Below are 19,033 nucleotides of genomic sequence, written 5' to 3'. Positions count from 1 at the left end.
TTGTAGCACTTTTCCAAAAGATGTTTAAGATTAAAAAAACTATACTCGATAATAAGCTTAAGATGATCTATTTTTTATTCTTAAAACCACGACCAACACCGAATTGCATAAAAGCTTTCAAATCATCACTGGATGTGCATTCGTGCATTTCCGATTCCATCCTCCCCGCCTTCGAAAGCCTAATGAATAATCGATTGCAAGATACTAATTTTCCACTGGCCAACAAAGCCCGTGAGCAAACGATCCCAACCGTGGAGGCCGAATATTTGGCATTATAATTTAAATTGACATAATACACATTGTTTGCCTTTACTCGCGGTTCGCACATCTCCTTCATCGTCTCCTCGGTAAAAGCAGACCAAATTTAATGCCCGGTATCGAATCCGATGGTGTTAATTAGATTGTCAAAATGGCCGACGGTTACCCATTTTCCAGCTGTGCACAAAACCCTTGCTGCTAATGTGTGTGAGTGTGACTACCACAACAAAACCACCCTTGGTCGTCGAGGGTCGCCGTACGCGTTTGATTGACAAATGGGGGTGGTGGGTTCGGGTGGTCCAGTCTGTCAACTGTCACGGGGAGAAGCACACACACACGCACTCGGTGATGTACGTGTGAGTGTGTCACAGGCTTTAGCGTCACTTTCCAGCCTACAGTAGCTTTATAATTCAATCATTTCCATCACCATCAGTGGTAACGGTGGGCCTTGTGGCGTCAGTACGCAAATCCTTCCGGCCCTCGAGCGATGCATCATTGTGGTGGTGCATGAGAGCATACAGGGAGCAGATTTTGATTGACAGCTCCTGTCAGGTTGACCAACTGCATTCAGAAGCACCTTGCAGGCAAAATGGCCTCGCTTTGCAGTTCAATTGCTTGCAGCATGTGGCTTATCGCGTGTGTCAATTGGATCGATATTTTTTTGGGGGAGCGGATTAGTTTTTTTTTTTTTGAATTTTTGTTGAATTTCTAATTTTTATTGTTCATTCAACTAGGTTGGTAATAGATTAACCATTTTCTATGGCTTCAAATTGTTCTGATAGGTAAATCTCTACTTCTTAAGTAGACCTTGAAAAGCTAGGATTTAGAATGGGAACCACAATGTCCAACACTTCCATTCTCTAGCAGCCAATCAAACGATCAACAGATAAATCTCGCCCACAAACTTCAGGCCGGTGTCCAACTCGCCACCAACTGCACTCCATCACGCTCTGAAACAGGTTACAACAACGGCTTTCAACGAAACCACTCACTACTTTCGCAGCTTTTAAACGCAAACACATTAACAAGTTTGTAGCGACACAAGAGAAAAAGTAAACCAGTTCAGCAGGCGGTGGGTGCGTGCTATTTGCGCTTTAAAAACCAACCCACCCAGCTAACGCCTACACGCAAGAATTAACCGAACCGAAAGCATCTCCAAGTACGGCGATCAGCTGAAAGTGGGTGACTTTCTGGAGCAGTAGCTACACTTTTACTTTTGGAAGGCTTAAGCGGACAAACGGCCGTTGTCGCTTAGCTAACTGGATACGATAAAAGCCTGTTTTGAAGGGGGTGGCGGCCACCCTTATCGCAGCATGTAGTAATCGGTGGGAACGAATTGGATTTGTTTTGCTTCGATCGATTAATGACAGTCTTAAATTCGCGACCGAGAGATCTAGATTAATTCTTGCAGCGAAGCATACTTTTGAATGTCTAATTCCGATGAAATTCGGGTACGAATTTCACTATAAAACATAAAGTTCGTTTATAGCTGCGTTTCGATGCTTAAGTCTCTTGGTAGTCGAGCTTTTTCTTTTTATTTTGTCATCGTTTCTTAACATTTGTTCCAGATTTCAGAAGCGCATTGAGGCGCCGTATTCCAACAGAGAAGCTTCACAAAACTTGCATCCAAAAAAATGTAAAGGACAGACATACTATCGTTATGCACGAAATAAAGAAATCTAAAACTAAAGCTCAAAGTGCCACATTAAGGTAAAAGCATTAAATTTAAATAAAGAAAAAAGAAATAGCTAGTGGGTAGAGATAGAACAGGAAAGCAGGATATTGTAGGTAAAGAAGAAAATGAATATGAAGATGAGATGAAGGTGATAGCTTGTATGGAATGATTATCATTGTAGCCCATAATTTATCCAAAAATTATTTTTTTTTTCAACACAAACAACACAAGAATAAAACACCAAAAAGAAGAGATAAAAAACCTAAAACACCGAAAACAATACATAAAATCTGTAACTAACTTAATCGTAAAACGTCTATTACCCTCAAAACTAAAAACAAGTATCAAACTACATCCAAAAAACACACTCGCTATCCCGCGCTCAAAACAGAAAAAAAGAGGAGAAAAAAACACTAACTAATAAGAGAAGCTAACAGGAGGGAAAGGAAAAAGCTGGAGGGAACGGAATGGGCAGGGAGATGGGAGAGAGAGAGAGAGATGGGAGTTGGTAAACAAACAGCAAAACTCTACTCACTGTACGGCTGCGGTCGTCCACCGAAGAGCGTTGGATCCTGGAGCAGGGGCGAGCGTCCATTACCGACCTCCTTGACTGTGGCGGCAGCTACTTTTGGTTGAGCGTTATATGTATGGCGTGGCGCGTGTGTGTATGTAATTTGGGTTTTTTTTTTGGGAAACGTTTTATGTATTTTTTTTTAAACGATTGTTGGCCATAGAGCGTGTTGGTGTTTGTGGGGCGAAAGTAGTGACCAAGTGACAAGTAGTTTTGCGTTTACATGTGTGTGTGTATGTTTGAGAAGTGCATGTTTAGTTTTCCCATACGATTGCGTGAGTGTGTGTGTGTGTATGATCAATTGTCACGAGTTTTATTCCGTTGTGAATTTGTGTGCACAATTTCCGGAAGTTGGACAACGAGTTATTCCCCACCGGAAACGTCGCCCAAACAGCCAGGATGGACAAACGAATCATAAACCCATCAGTAAACGGGATCATCGCGTTTAGTAGTGAGTAGTTTGATTAGATTACACAATTATTGCATTTGAAGATGTGAAAATGTTTTGACAATGAAACGAGGTTTCAAGAGAGGAGCGTTTTATTTTTGGGGCAGGAGTTTCAACGTTGTAAAGTTGTTTCGTTTGGCGGTGGTAAGTTTTGTTTTGAATAGTAATTACATTTTTGTACCCGACAAACGGATGGTTTTGTCGTGGTTATAGTTTGCCAGAAAGAAGTTGAATTTTTTTTCGGTTTATATTTATATATTTTTTATGCAGAACATACACAACGGAAACGGTAATGAAAAAAGAAAGAAAAGCAGAAGAAAAAAATCCCAATTAGAAACGGCTTGAAGGCACTGCTGGAAGGTTGGATGGGATGGAGATGATGATAAGGGGGGAAAGAGAGAGAGAGTGTGTGTGTGAGAGAGAGAGAGAGAGCAGAGTAGTTTTTGCGGTGATTTGTGAGAACAGTAAAACAAAAAAAGAAAGTAAAACAGAAAGACAGACAGAGCGTAAAGACATACAAACAGAGAGGATGAAACGGTCAGATTGTAATTATGTTTTGTGTAAGACTGACAGAGAAAAACAGAAAAAAGGGGGTAAGATAAAGTTGTAATAGACAGTTGAAAGAAGAAAAACCAAAGGACATAAATGCAACTGCGGGTTCGAACTGCTTTACAGTAAATGCTAATATTGTAACGGAAAAGGTTTAAAAAAAAACCGATAGAAAGTGGCTAAACAAGAGAAAGAAGAGATATGTACGACAGAATCTGAAGTTTACCATGTACTAGTACAAAATGAATGATGCGCTAAAATTTAGATTGGTTAACTAAAACATTCAAATAGAAAATAAAACTAACTAAAAGCGAAAAACAAACAACAAACACAAAATCTTACTATGATTTAAACTTTTTTCTGTAAAACATCAATATTCTACGCAAAAGTAAAAAAGAAACATAGAAAAACAGATGGAAAAATTCATGAAAACCATATTTCATATAAAGGAAGAATCGCAAAAGAGAAGGCAAAGGAAAGAAAAGCTACAAATGATAATACAAGGTAGCACCCCGTCATTCTAATGAAAGGAAGAAATAAAATAAAAAGTAGTTGTTGCTGATGTTTTCTTTTCCCCTGAACAAGGGCACGCTGCTGATTGCAAGTAGTATTTGACAATTTTATTTTGCACAACTTTTTCACGTTGATTTGCACAAATTCCCTTATTCCGTATCGTTTGTGCTAGTCGGGACCGGTACTTCCAGCATTTTCTTATCATTTATTTAACGCCATAGGTTTCCCTTCGGGGTTGCACGCTTCATAAACTAGCTTAAACAGTTGAGGTGTAATTTTCTCCCGCTGAGAATTGCTTCTCTGATTATTATAGCCAGCGAAGAGGAGAAGTATATAAAAAACTTTACGAAGGAAAAACATATTGTTTGTGCGTGGTGCGCAATGATGTGCCGCAAAGATACAATTGGCGTGGATTTTTGTGCTCGGTTTTGTGCAGCATTTGAAAGGCAAAGCGAGAAAAGCGGAGACAACATTTTCTCTCAGTTTTGATGGGACGTGGTGACGGTGGGAAAATGGTACGAGAAAATAAAAATTGCTCTAAATTCAAGTTTAATATGTTTGAATACTTTTCATTCATAACGTACTTTTTTAAAGCATTTCCATTGGAAAACGTACATATTCTAGACATTACTACCTGCTTACAGCATTCACAAGGCAAAAGATTTTATTCGAACACGCATGTTAACGTGCAAATAAACAACAAACGCTAATCCCATCCACCGGAACAAGCGTAATATCCCTTTAGTTTATTTTAATTCCCGCTCGACCTATTAAAACCGTTTCAAAAAGTACCGTTTGTCCCCCACCACAGCATGTCCCCTTATCTGCCAGCATTCCCGATTGAACACACACATACACACACCCGAACGCTTTATCGTACACCATTGAAAAAATGTTCTCAGGTAATCTGATTTGCACTTAATTTTAGCGCCCATCGACACACACACACACGCGCCTGTGATCGGTGTCCCAGTGGGGTGATATGGTGGTGACGTTTCCTATCGGCACAACAGGGAACATTTTAACTTGTTCGATCGTTACTGACAACGAGGGCGTACAAAAAGGGGCACGAAAGACACTCTTTGTGCTGCTGCATCGGTGCTGATAATGGGTAAAATTGAATCAATACTAAATACCCTTCGGTCGCCAGGCTTCAGGAAAACATTTTACCACAGGCAAAACGGTCGGAAAAGTATCAAACATGTTTCACGAGGAAGGACACACAAAATGGCCCATTTTTTTTCCACTATTGTCACGAACTTTCCATGTTTTGATTTAGGAAAGACACTTAATGGTGTTATCGCTTGCATTAGCACAATCGTCAAAACTGTGAGCGGGTCGAGAGTCAATTATGAATGATCATAAATTTTGTGGAATCTTTCCACCCTTTCCACCAGGCACCGGCACTGCGGGGTGGTCGCACTTACAACGATGAGAAAATATTTCCGGGAAAAAGCCTCCCCTTTGTAGGAAAGTTTATTTGTTAGAAGAATTGAATAAATGGCACAAAAATAAAACCCATTTCGGTGCGAGGGTGGCTAATGTTTTGCTGTAGCAAAAGTCAATCTTCGTTTTTGGATGAGTTCTTTTCGGAATTCCTGGAGCACGTGATTTTTTGAGAACAACCAGGCGTCTCCATTGGTTGATCGATTTTTTTTTTTGATAATTTGTTTTCCTTTTTTCCGTTTTTACCTTCGTAAAATAGTGCAATTTTCCTTCCCCTTTTCTTACACGGTAGGAAAAATCTTTCGAGTAGAAAAATTGTACATTACACTAGCGAGAATTCGTATTAACCTGAAGCGTAAACATATGTGTGAGAGAGAGATTGGAACCAGCGGGAGCTGGGCAATCAAAACTTGATATTTGCTACCCCAAACAACTCTCGACAAACAACTAGAAAGTGCAGCAAAAGTAGTCAAGCCGTAAAAGTTTTCTCGCAAGGTACGGTAGGACACATCTTCTGGAAAATTAGTCACCTTCGATACAGATTTGTTCCTCGGAGGACTTTTGGAAATCCACTCCACTGAAACACTTGCGGTACGGTACTCTCAACCGAAGAGCGTCACAACGTTTCGCTAGTATCAAACCGAGAGAGTTTGTTGTGAAAATTATTTTGCAACTTTTATTGCAAGGTAATGGTAACTTTTAGCTTGGCTTTTCGAGTGCCGAGAAAGTTACATTCGCGGAAAACTATTCGTGTTGTAAGATTTTACAGCGAACCCTACTACGGGGAGACTTTTGCCGACCTAGCTGCCTGTGTATGCTTCTCAAACACTCAAGTATAGGTAGTTCAGCTTAAATCTAGACATTTTCTAGATCTATCATTCAGTCTGTTATCAACCAAACACCGCTGTTCGCTATTGGCTCATGCGAAAGAATCCGATACCGAATCCTATTTTAAGTAGATCGTAACCGGCACAAATTGCGTACAGCTTTTCAACGTCACCACACGACGGTCTCCCCTCCCTTCTGGTGGATTTACCCGTCTCTTCGGTCATCCTCACACACCCAGTTGAACTCAACCGGTGGCATATTTGTGCTGAATATTTCACATACCATCCGGTCAAGCGGACGGAACAGGACCGGCTCACGTTCACACACACACACACACACACACACACACACACACACACACACACTTGTGTCCGGTCGCTTTAAACTTCGGTCAGGGATGGTCAGGCATTTTTGTTTGGTGAAATGTTGAGTAGCAAGAGAAAGCGGTAGAAGGACACCGTTACTGCTCGTATTTCGCATGTCATCCGATCCGCTTCTCTATTGTGAAATTGCATTAACCAAACGCAAGCGGCTGCACATTGAACGATGTTTTTGTTTTGCGGGCAAGCCGAGGGTGAACGACCGATTTATTTTCGGCAGTAGAGCAAACAAGCCCCGCGAAGCGTTTGCAAAATTACGGTCAATGGAACTGGGCCGATCAAATTAACTTCGCTGCATACGGCGTTGATCAGCAATTAAACTAATGTTAGTTAAGGAAGTTTAATATGAATTTACTTATAATATTGTGCTATCCTGCATCTTCATTATATAATAAAATAATAACAGAAAAAGCAAAAGTGAAGTAAAATTATGTCTTCAAATATTCGAAGCAAATATTTTAAGTACAACTTTACAAGAATTCAATCACTTATCCTTAAAAAAACATCACCAAAACAACTCTTTTCCGTTCGACTTTTTAATCAACTTCCAGCCGATTCCGTCACGTTTGATGCTGCGCTCTAATTGAATTCCAAGCTGGGTCGAAATTCGTGCCTTCCGAACGGTTTATGTGTGCGTCTGAGAACTTCGAATGTGCTCTTGTTGATCAAGCAAAAGCAAAGATGTGCTGTATGTGCTGCAAAAAGGCAAGAAACATAATTTTCGAGCAGCAATAAACTCTGTGTCGCGAGCGCTCTCGATATATGGCAGCAAATCTATACACAAGACGAGAAAAATTGCTTTTTCCTGTAGGCTTTTGGGCGAGAGACCTTGAAGGAACCCGGTCGAAACAATCGTGCTGATGTGTTCCCATTTCGGAAGGACCTATGAGATTAATCATCATTGACAACCTCCTCTTCCTTTGCGTCGGACCCCGTACGACAGTCGCATCTAAGCGTAATGAGTGTTGTACAATGTAGCAGTCACCGGCGTCACAGCAAAACACGATCTGGCTCAAGCACAACCGAAAACCGAACTAACCATAAAAGCAAATTTCCCAGTGGACCATCATCATCACTCGAGTGAGCGCGTGGTGGGTGAGAGCGTGTGGTTTGCGCGCTTGTGATGAGCGTTACGTCAATGCTGTGGGGAAGGAACTTCCGGCACGAGTTTTGAGGTTATGCTTTTCCAGCGTACACTTGCGCTACGGGACAGAACCGTCGCTTCAAGGGCGACAAATCCTCCGTAAAACGTGTCAAACCCGTGCCCGAAAGAATGGAATTTTCTTGCGACGAAATGAAGTTGCAAGTTCGTTGTGTTTTGGGGGAGGGAACCCGCAGCAAACCCGGTTAACCCGGGGCCAAAGAAAAAAAAAAAAAAAAAGGAGGATGGTAGTACGGCGCACCGAAAATATCACCCACATCAATCTCTTTTACGATGACTTCGTCATTCAAGCTGTCATCGTTGTGCGATCAAAGGTACAACTGACTGCTGACAGCTGAATGGGTGAAGGTTTTTCCGCTCGCAATAGAAAACGGTTCGGAGATCTATCCGCGCAGTGCGTTCCGGAGATGTTTTGCAGGCTATTTAAAATTAGACGATATTGTTACACACCGGATAGGAAAACGAGTTGCGCTTGAGGCCGTTCTGTAACTGCATAATCGCGTTTGAACACAACGTCCACTACAAGTGGCAAATTCGAGCTCTGCCATGAGCGCCATCTGTTGGCAAACTTTGAGAATAAAAACCTTCCAAGCAATCTGCTTGACAGCTGTCAACTAGACCAAGAGTAGTACACAAACAAGCAACATTAAATGCCACATAAATAGAGCGTAATTGAAAAGAAAAACATACAACGGAACCGATCCACTGAGATGCATCGAGTAGGAAAATTGAATCTCACCCATCAATCAGTGGCGCACAGATTGGAGGTTTATGGATTCAATTTTTCTATGTCCCGAAGAAAACTATCTGCTCTCTCTTTCTCTCACTCCATCGCACACAGCGCCATCGACACACGATGGTAATTAATTCAACCAAACTGCACATCCATCCAAACAGGGAACTTCCGATTGAGATTGCATTTGCAAATGCTGAAATTTTCCCCACCTCAATATATCGGGCCCGCGGCGTTCCGTGGGAAATTATTCAGTGAAATATTTGTTTGTTATTTGTCTACCAAGGGGTATTCTGGCGCGGTCGTTTCCTTCCTTCCTGCTCCAGAAGCGTAATACCCCGTGATTTGCGTAAACATGTTACGGTATGGTAACATTTATTTTTAAGCAGTGGCACGTTCCTCGTTGGGACGAACCGCACCAACTGGTGGCGGTCTAGTAGTGCGCACAGTCCGGCGAAAAACAATCCAGCTCGATTGCGCTCAAAAACACACACGCACGCGATGCACTACGCGAAGATATTAATTGCTCAATCAAGATCGAATTTCGCATTTTGCCATGTTTTGTGAGCATCGATGCAGGGAGAGCAGGTTTGGGATGGTTGGGATGTGCATCAAATTCTAGCGGCTTGAATCACCATTAATTGAACGCCATCTGCGCCTATAGGCCGACGTGTATGTGACGTTCGTAGCGCGGCAAATTAAATCAATAAAGCACTCGTCGGCAAAAGCATTTTAATTGAAACACGAAACCCTGAGCGTCCTCCTGCCCTGTCAGATTGGTATTTGGTGAAGTTTGTTAAGAGGAGAAGGGCAAAGCAACCATCCGAATTGATAAAGATAGATTTATGGTGGCACATTTAAATTTGCTAAAATCGGTTAGAACGGATGACTTGGATGATGAATGCGAATTAAATTTAACCTGTAACTTAAACCTACTGGACAACAAAAAAGGAATTTGACGAAGAACAGCAGCCACCAAAACATGGTAATCGATTCTGTCATATAACTCTCTTCTTTCGTAAAACTGACCTGAATTTTTTGCAGTCTCAAAATCACTTCCTATGTGTTCCTTCATGATAGAAAATGAACAACTAGCAAATGGTAACTTTGAAACGCTCCTACTAAAATCAAAATCAATCAATTAAAACAATATTGTGTCCGTGAGCAAGTAAACGATAACCGAACCAAGTTCCAAACGTACGCCGCCATCGCTGCTCTTAAAACAAAACAATATGAAGTAACATGTGAAGTAACAATAACACAACAGCTCGCCGATAGCAATACAGTACAGTTTGGTAGCAAGTAAGTGGCAGACGCGTGCAGACAACAACAAAAAAAAAAAAAACAACAGAAACGCAACAAGAAAAATAACTCACACAAGTTTAGATAACCAAACTTGAAAAAAGTTAAAAATAAACAGAAAAACAAATAATATGCATCAAATGAGGGTGACATAAATCAAAATTGAAAAATAGATTTCATAAAAAAACTTTAACTATGTTCGAAAAAAAAAACTAATGTAACACCAAGAATGGTTGATGGAGTGAAATAAACACAACAGAAGCTCGATCGTTACACGACAGAGAGCACAATGATATGAGCACGAATGTCAAACCGGGAACAAGTGAAGGGAAGGATGTGGGTAGGAGAGCGTAAGGGGGGGGGGGGGGGGGGGAAGGGAAGAAGATTGAAAAGGAGTTTGGTTGAAAACAGAACCGACAGTTCGACCAAAAGAAAACCTTCTTCAGTATGAGAAAATCGTTCTTAAAATCGCACTTGAAGGTACATGGAGAAGGAGAGGTGAGGGGGGGGGGGAGTCGTGGGTTGGGGGTGGTTGTTTTGGGGAATGGGGAGGGGTGAGGGTGAAGTAAGTAGTAGTTTAGTAGTAGTAATAATATTTGAGTTTACTTTCTGTTTTATTTGTTTTTAAAACATTATATTATTTTTGTTTTAGAGAAGAAGAAGAAGAAGATGAGGTAAAGTTTTTTGAGGAGGGAATAAAAATGTGATAAATATTCAACAAGGAAAAAGAAACTTGAACAAAGTAAAGGAAGAGAAAACATCCTTACCCAGCGTGTAGTCCCAACTGGAGTCACTGTCGTTTTTGTAAACATTGAGTTTTTCTGGCTGTTGATGTTGATGTTGTTGTTGGAGAGTTGTAGTTGTTGTTGTTGTTGTTGTTGTTGTATATTAATATATGCAGGTGCATTTATAGAATAAATTTGTTGCGAATGTTTTGAAATATTGATGGCGAGATTGTTGTTGATGTTTTTTTTTTGGTTGTTGGAAAGGTTGGAGGTTTTTTTTTAAATTATTTAGGCGATAGAAAAAGATTGTTTTGTTGATGTTGTTGTTGTTGTAGTTGTTGTTGATGTTGTTGTTGTTGCCGCAACCAGGTCAGGTATCAGGTATTTGTTTAGCAGGTGTGATTTGCGCCGAAATGTTTCCCGAAAAGAGACCGAAAAAAGGAAGAAGGAACGATTTCGTATTCCGTGTTGTTGTTGTTTGTTGATTGTGTTGCCAATGTTGTTGATGTTGTTTTCATGTGGTGGTAAAAATGGGTAAATGGGTGGTAGAAGAAGTAAGAGTAATTGTATTAGAGTTCATTGTTGATGGCAGAATGGGGTAGGAAATACGAGTAGGGGTGGAGGAATTCGGGTCAAGATGGGGGAAGGCAGAATGGAGAAAAGAGGGGAAGGTTGTAAAGAAGAGTATAAGGCAAATTTAACGAAAAAACGGATATAAAAAATGGAGCAGGATAAAGAGAAAGAGAGAAACAAATGAAGAAGAGAAAGAGAGAGAGAGAAAGAGAGAGAGAGAGAGAGAGAGAGAGAGAGAAAGAGAGAAATAGAGCGATGTGAGTGACCATTGTAGGTGATGTTGATGTTTTGTTGTTTGAAGGTTTCGGTTGGTTTTTAATAAATTATTTTATATATTTTGCGACAGATTCGGAGAGAAAAGAAAGACAGTAAAATGTACAAAATAATGGAAAAATAAATATTTTGGTATCGATCTGATATTTTTTTATGTCTAACGCGTATTGTAATAAAGAACAATGGGAAAATGGAAAGAGCATGTAAAACTGAACAAAATTTCCAAAGTACCGGGAAAAAGGGGAGCAGTACGGGACTTATGGGTGTTTGAGGAGCGAAATATATGGTTTTCAGCAAAATAGTTGGCTTGTTGCTGCTGCTTTTTCTAACTTATTTTTTACTTCGAAAAAACGATTCAGTGTTTGACACAACCACATTCGTACAGATGGAAAAAGTAAGAAAAAAATAATTGTAAACCTAATATAAACACAAACAAAACGTCAGCTTGCCAAGGTTCTACACGAACGGAGCTCACAACACTATTGTTGCTGAAGGGGATCGTTACATAATTACAAGTGAGAATTTATTTTTTTATGACATTTACTCTACAAATGAATGTGAAAAAGCTAGTAATGTAATACATAAACTAGTTTGTGTAACAACTAAGTCACAAAGAAATGATTTTGTTCTTGCTTTAATTTTTACAGTTCTATTTATATGTTCCAACTGCTTACAGTGAGAGAAGAAGTGGTTTAGAAATTTGATACGAAGAAGAAATTAAAATAAACTGAAACAGATGTAGGAAGAGAAGAAAAAACTAAACTAAACAATGAAAAAGATAATGAAAGATAGCACCTTTGCTTCGCAGTTTTTTGAGCTTCTCTACCAAAAGAAAATTCTGTCTGAGTTCAAGAGTACTGACGATCGTTTAAAAGGTGACGGAAGGAAAGTTTCTGTTTCTGTTCTGTGGCTTTTCAATGGAAAGGGATCAAGCAGACATAGTATATAGGGCGAGAAAAGTAGTTAGAAAGTATTCGTACGTTTCTTTTTCATTATCTGTAGTTCTGTTGCATGTTTATCGATTTTATTTTGAATTGACAGAATCAATGAAAAGAAAGGAAAGGAAAGAAAATAAGAACAAACGAATCAAAAACACACGATTTAGCGAAGTTGAATGATGGTTTTGTTTTGTAAATTTTTATTTTGTTTAAGAAGAAAAGATAAAAAGAGTGGAAACTTATGTACGATTTTGGAATTTTATTTTAGTTTTCTTGCATAACGGAACCAACGAGCAAAACCAAAAAAAAAAAAAAAGAAAGGACAAATAAAGGGAATTGGAAATATACTGTTTGGTGGCAAAAAAAGTAAAAGAAGAGGAGGTTGATGTAGAATTTAAGAGGTGGAATTGGGGTCGAGAAATTTCGAAGCAAAGAAGAACAAAGAAAGAGATGGACAGAGAGGAGACAGCCAAGATGGAGTTGTAAGGATAGAGAGTGAAAGATGGTTTTGCTAGAGTTTGGGTTGGTGTGAGGAAACGGATCTTGGAGGATGGGGTGGGTGAGCTTCCTAACAGGCAGGTGGGAATTGAGAAGGACGAGACGAAAGGGTAGAGGGTTTCGGGGCGATTTTCGGGAGGGCGGTGGGCTTCAATTACCTTTGCGTAGTCGATCTTCAGTGTGCAGCAGCCGGAGTAGATGTCGCAACCGTTCAGGCTGTCTTTGGCACGAGTCGCTGACTCTATGCTGTCGAACGTGTCGGGACGAAATAATGGATCTTGGTTAAGGAAAAGGCTTGTTGCTTTTGCATGTCATTAACAGGTTTTGCTTAGTTTTGATTGAATCTGGAAAAATGGGGATGATTCCCAAAAGTCCTACAATTCGCAAAACGTCTCCAATATTTCCATAATTTCTGAGACTTCGGTTAAATGGGAATAGAGAGAACAAGCAACAATGAAGCATATTACACATGTTATAAAAACTTGAAACATTTTATACAGCTCTCCAGAGTTCACTTATTCTCATTTTAAAGTTTCGGACAAGGGCCTTATGCAAACGAGAAGAACCGAAAATACCGAAATTCGATGAAATATGTTTCTCCAATGTTATGTTTTCTTCCTTCTCTGAGCGATAAAAGAATCCTTTCTTGGTTTTCAAAATTCAAAACGCTTTTAACAGGCACTCAAGCATACTCGGCATGAGGACCGCCATTAAGAAAAACTAAAATCCTTTTGAAGTGTTCCCTACTTTTGCCAGCTTCCTAGTTCTGCCCCCTGTTAGCTGTTAGTGTTTGCCACTCTTTCTCTCTCGCTACTACTTCAGTACCAATCTACGCTAGCAGCTAATGGTTTTAAATGTTCACCATCGTATCAGCACAACGTCCACTGAGAAGCCTTAAATATCCCTCGCTCTAGCTCTTTCTTTCCCTCTTTCAACAACAAAAACCCAGCTCCCCAATTCTCATTCCCAAGACGCTACCGAAAAGGCGCAAACATCAAAAAGTTAAAAACCCCACCAACAACAGTTGGCCAACAGAAGGCGGGATGCAAATCAGACCGCTCCACCAGGCTCTTGGCACACTCAATAATAGTTCCGCTTTGCCAGCCAGGAAGGCGCCCCACAGAAACGAGGGAAACGAGCCGCCCATGGGGCTTAAGGAAATTGTTTCCGAATTAAACCATTCCTGCCGCGGGGAGCGGGGGGGGGGAATGGGGCGGTGCCAGGCGTCCCATTTTCATGGATGATTTCCTTGATGAACGCCCGAACACTTCCCTTTCTCGCTTGTTCGAGCAGAAAATGAGAAGGGCTTAATCGGCAAATTTTAGCTCTACGCACAGTAGAGGGTGCTCTCTAAACATTGTGGCCTAACCACACCTGCGAAATGCCTCTGTTGCCTCGTAGTTATATACTGTTATGCAGGAACGAAGTATATTAATGTCTCTGATACGGGCTATATTGTCTGGACAAAATATTTAATAAAAAAAAAAAGGCTGAAACAAGGAGAATGACAGTGTGCCACAGATTTGGCCCAACAAAGATCAAAGTCTCCAGAAAACCGAGAATATCCTTAACCGCTCTAGTGTTGTGTCGGTGCGAGTGAGTGTGTATATGACAAAATGAAACGAGCGTTTAAATATCTCCAAGGATCTAAGCCATCTTTTGACCAGCTTAGGCTAGCAAAGCCTTACTAAACACAATCCACATCACTTGCTCGACTAGTAGTGCTGCTGCTTCCTGGAAATCCCTCTCAAAGCCCGGCCATTGGAAAGGGGCAAACTAAATGTTCCTGACACACGCGCATTCCATAACCAAAACCTTTGTTCGTTCCGGATAAACTTCTGACTTTTGGGACCGTGCTGGAAGAAGTTTGCCGAAGCAGCTTACGTACGGAGGATCGTCGCAGATTTTGCGGACACAGTTGTCAGCACTTTTGCACGATAGGCTCACGCTCTTTCCTTCTCTCTCTTTATCTTTCATTCTTGGAGAACGGTCACTAATTTAGTTTGGTGTTCGTGTTTTTGGGGGGCAAGCGTCTTACGATAACTTTGCACATAATTAACACTGATGATGACACATTATGGGGTTCGTCATCAAGACTTGACTTCCTTGAACCCTTGTTGGGGATCAGAGTAACGACAATCATTACTTGCAGAGCATCCTAAAATATAATTCGCATACAGGGTAATGAATTTTCAAACTAGTTGTACTTAACTATAAAAAGTTTTCAAAGAGAAAATTTCAATCCCTCCTATTCTTGGACCTACTGGAACCTGCCAGAGCACAAAAAATCTTTTCCCGTATCCGGCTAGTCATTAAATTTTCATCAAACAATTTGCAATATATTCACACAACTGTCGTCGTAATGCTTAATCTCCACAGAATTGAGCTAGTAGTTGTGCGTTCGGCAAACAAAAACGTTCACAATTCACACACATCGCATCAAGAATTTAAACAGAGCGGATCATCCATCAGCATAACCGGCAGATGGGAACATCCTCCACGGTGTCTCCTGCTTTTTCCTTACCATGCGTACTTTACCTAGCTTTTTGCACTCTTTAAAAGGTTTAGCAAACCGTTTTCTAACAACAAAAAGGTCTGGCTCAGACGCAGGCACCGTACACATCATGTGCGAAAATGATATTTTAGTTTAGAAGCAAAAATTCCAACGTTTTTGTTTTTACGACGCGTCTACTTATTTTCTCTCTCAGTTCCACTCGGTACACACACACACACACGGAAGCACGCACCATCGGGTACGGTCGGGTCGTGAAGGATTCATCAATAACGAATGACATCCTGAGTTTTATGAGGTCCTAAATCCTGCAAGACGGCATGTTGTTTGTTGTAAGCGGATAAGCACACGCCGTTGAAAACGATCCGCTTGACTAAAGTGTCTTTTACAGGAAAATTTATGAGTTCATCTTTCGAGAAGAGATGATCGACATTGACACGGTAAAAATGTCGCTTGTGAGTTCTACTTAATTTTCAAACGTGCTATAATGTGCTATAATTTGATAAAATTACTTAAATATTTCGATTTTCAAACCCTCTGGAACATATTACCATGAAGTAGACCAAAAAATCCTGTATTGGTTCTCATTTTGAAACAACAATTTCCTAGAATTTCATAACAGAAATTGCCGAGCTTCAGCTACATATGGTTGTGGCATTTTAATTTCAAATCCAAATGTACACCAAAAATTTCACCACAAAAATATATGTATGCCTGGTAATTGTGGTTAAAAAAAAAACATTACGAGAAAGATATCATGATTAAAGAAAATACAAAGGAAAATCTTTTTGTAACCGAATGTTGCGTTGTTAAATTGAAAACCAAACAAAATTCCAAGGAAAGATATTTTGTAATTAAAATTAAAGTCCCTTCAGGCGATACGAAAACAAAAACCCGGAGAACAGAGCATTACATGGCACGAACCTGTTGTATTCCGCACGTTTCGCTATCGAGGATTATCCCGCGTAATGACTTTTGGCTAGTAAAAAAAAAAAGTTTACCAATGCTACTTCCATTCGGCTCTCGCTCGTACGAAGAGCGCGTATCGACTAAAAACTGCTGCTGTTTTTATTTTCACTGAAGGTGCACAAACCAATTTGTTGTTTTGCTTCATACTTCACTTCCCGGCGGTGCATTGGGGCATTATACTACGCCGTACTGCAGATGATTACATCGTAAAATTCGCCCCGGTAAGCACACAAGGGACCCATAAGATTATAGAATGAATCGAACGGGCAGGAGAGCACCTCGAGAATGCATCTTCTCAAGCAGAAGAAACAGCGGATAGTTAACAGAGTTTTATTTTATGCTAAAGCTCCGTTGTCTGTGCCGCGAAGCATCGCTTCCTTTCGTGCCTTTTCACAGCGGTTTGGGAAATGTGTGTGTGTGTGTGTGTGTGTGTGCTCATCTGTGAAAAATTAAAATCCCACCTGTTCAGCCTCGGGATGGAATGGCAGCCATGCTAAAAGCCACGGTGTGATAAAGTGGAAACGAAACGCGCGCTGCAGTAACGCTTAAGACGATACTTTACAGCCCTCATTATCGGACCGTTTCGTGGTGTCGCAGTCCGGGGGAAAATAAAAACAACACAACGGCCTTAAAAATGATCAGAATTTATCACTGATTAAAGCTTGAAGCGCTGGAAGCAAAAGTGTTATTAAGGTTTTTTTGACGGTGACCGTTTTGTTGAATTGTCCTGTTCACCACATTGCTTTTATTGCTTCCGGGTTCCGGGCGTGTTTCAGCACCAGGCAGTGTAGACACACTAACGACAGGACTTGTATCTCCCCAACCGGAAGCAGCATCACTCCGGCAAGTCCTAGCTACTCGGAACTATTGAGATTAGTGTCGGTGGCAAAACAAGGCTACTCGAGCGGAAGAAAGTAAAAACAACACAGCCCTAACACTGAGCCACACACACACACCAACGTACGGTCTGTCACACACTACAACGGAAGAGAGATGGGCTCAATTATCATTTATTACTGGAGCTCTCGAGCGCCATTTCTACGAGCGAGCGCACGACGAGCTGCAGAACGAGCGGCAGGATCGGGTGGATTTGGCACACTAATGAGCCACCAATTAGCGTATCACACAGCTCGGGATGAGTCAAGAAACAAAAAGGACACTGGACAGGCCACGGTTTGTCACCGGCCATTTGTGTGTTGCTTTTTCTTTCTTCTATCGCTCGCTTCCCATTTGCAACTCCCTGATGACACAACAGCCCGTGTTTTGGCTAGCTTTGTGTGTCGCTTTACGAATTCATTTCATCTTCTCGTTCTCGCCGCGTTAAGCGTTAATTTTTCCACCCAAGGAATGACAGCGGGACAAAAACTTTCTTGCCGCGTCTTGGTGGAACGTAACGATGCAACTAAATGAATTGGCTCGTATATCCATTTGCCGTTCGCTTCACTTGATTTCATTCATTTTGCACTTCACAGGCACAAAACACGACAACGGACAGCATTAGCGGCAGCTTTTTACACCGGACGCCCTTGTCTTATTACGTACCGAGAGTGCGAGAGGGAGAGCACCGAATGCTCATTTGAGTTAATTGATCATCAGCGATAATGATAAGAGGATATTCACCCGCCATCTTTGTGCCTGAAGGGATCAGGGATAAGATGTGTTTTTGTATATACTATCATCCAAAGATGGTGCCTCGTTTGCTGCTGTTTTGTGTGCCGCAATGATTGGATATTCAGAATTTCAATCAGTATTATCGTTTTGGATAATGGGCGCGCTTTAGTAATTCATTCTCATCATAGAAAGAACGAAAAAAAAAAGGATTAATGCGAATGATGCACATAAAATAGAATTGAAAAATAAAAATTAATGCTAAGATCAGGAAAAGAAAGTGAGAGCATAATAATGTTTTTTTCTCCATTAACGATATGCATTAAGCACGAAAATGTTTAAAATACAGTGTGTCATATAATTATACGATTTTTTGATTAATCAATGTTAAGATTTACTCAATCCTCAATGCGTAGAGGTGGACAAACATTTAGTTTTACTCATTTCCTTGCTCACACTCTTTTTCGACTTGCAATTGATTTTATCGGATTGACCAAATACTACTCATAAATCAATCAAATGAGCGTTGTCAATACATCGGAGATGTCCGTTATATTAGACACCTCACTCAATCTATTTCTAATGAAAATTTTGATACTTCCGATCACATTTCCCTTCTCCAAATTCCCTACTTCAAGCCATACAAAAAAAGAAAGCGAAACTGTTCCCAAAACAAACCATCGATTTAAATTACTGCTAATGTTTGCGATTATAAAATGCGATTTTCCTACCAGCAGCTCACGTGCTCGGCCACAGCCAGTACAGCGATCAGAACCAATTTCGGGCTGACGATATAAAAACATGCCCCAGGCTACAAATCTTTCGCACGGTGCCACTGTACGGAAATGAACGACAACGATTAAATGAACTTCCGTTGCGTGAAACACCCGCCTCAAGCCCTCAAGAACCGATCGAAAATCACATTAAACGATTACACCTTCGTATCCGCAAACCGACATCAATTACCGACAGGTGAGCGGGCGCAGTGAGTGTAATTTCTGCGCGACAACGGCCAATTTTTCGCAAACCGTGGCCACGCTCCTGCTACTACTTCGTCTTTATGGTGAAGTGG

General features: G+C 40.8%; 1 protein-coding gene across 8 annotated transcripts in view; it reads right to left on the bottom strand.

The window, feature by feature from the left end:
- LOC126568130 (heterogeneous nuclear ribonucleoprotein L) overlaps positions 1-19,033 on the bottom strand; it is a 171,837-nt gene that overhangs the window by 31,087 nt on the left and 121,717 nt on the right. For 3 of the 8 annotated variants that reach the window (XM_050224547.1, XM_050224549.1, XM_050224551.1), the window contains exons 4-6: positions 13,031-13,127; positions 10,633-10,690; positions 2,469-2,558 (exon numbers count right to left, since the gene is read on the bottom strand). In XM_050224547.1, the coding sequence (XP_050080504.1) occupies positions 2,469-2,558; positions 10,633-10,690; positions 13,031-13,127 (245 nt within the window). The remainder of the gene's footprint in view (positions 1-2,468; positions 2,559-10,632; positions 10,691-13,030; positions 13,128-19,033) is intronic. The other 5 variants (XM_050224548.1, XM_050224550.1, XM_050224553.1 and 2 more) reach the window with 2 other exon arrangements.

Source organism: Anopheles maculipalpis, chromosome 2RL (assembly GCF_943734695.1).
Source record: "Anopheles maculipalpis chromosome 2RL, idAnoMacuDA_375_x, whole genome shotgun sequence".
Taxonomy (NCBI): domain Eukaryota; kingdom Metazoa; phylum Arthropoda; class Insecta; order Diptera; family Culicidae; genus Anopheles; species Anopheles maculipalpis.
Note: the sequence above shows the minus strand (reverse complement) of the source record. Positions and strands in the feature narration are given on the sequence as shown.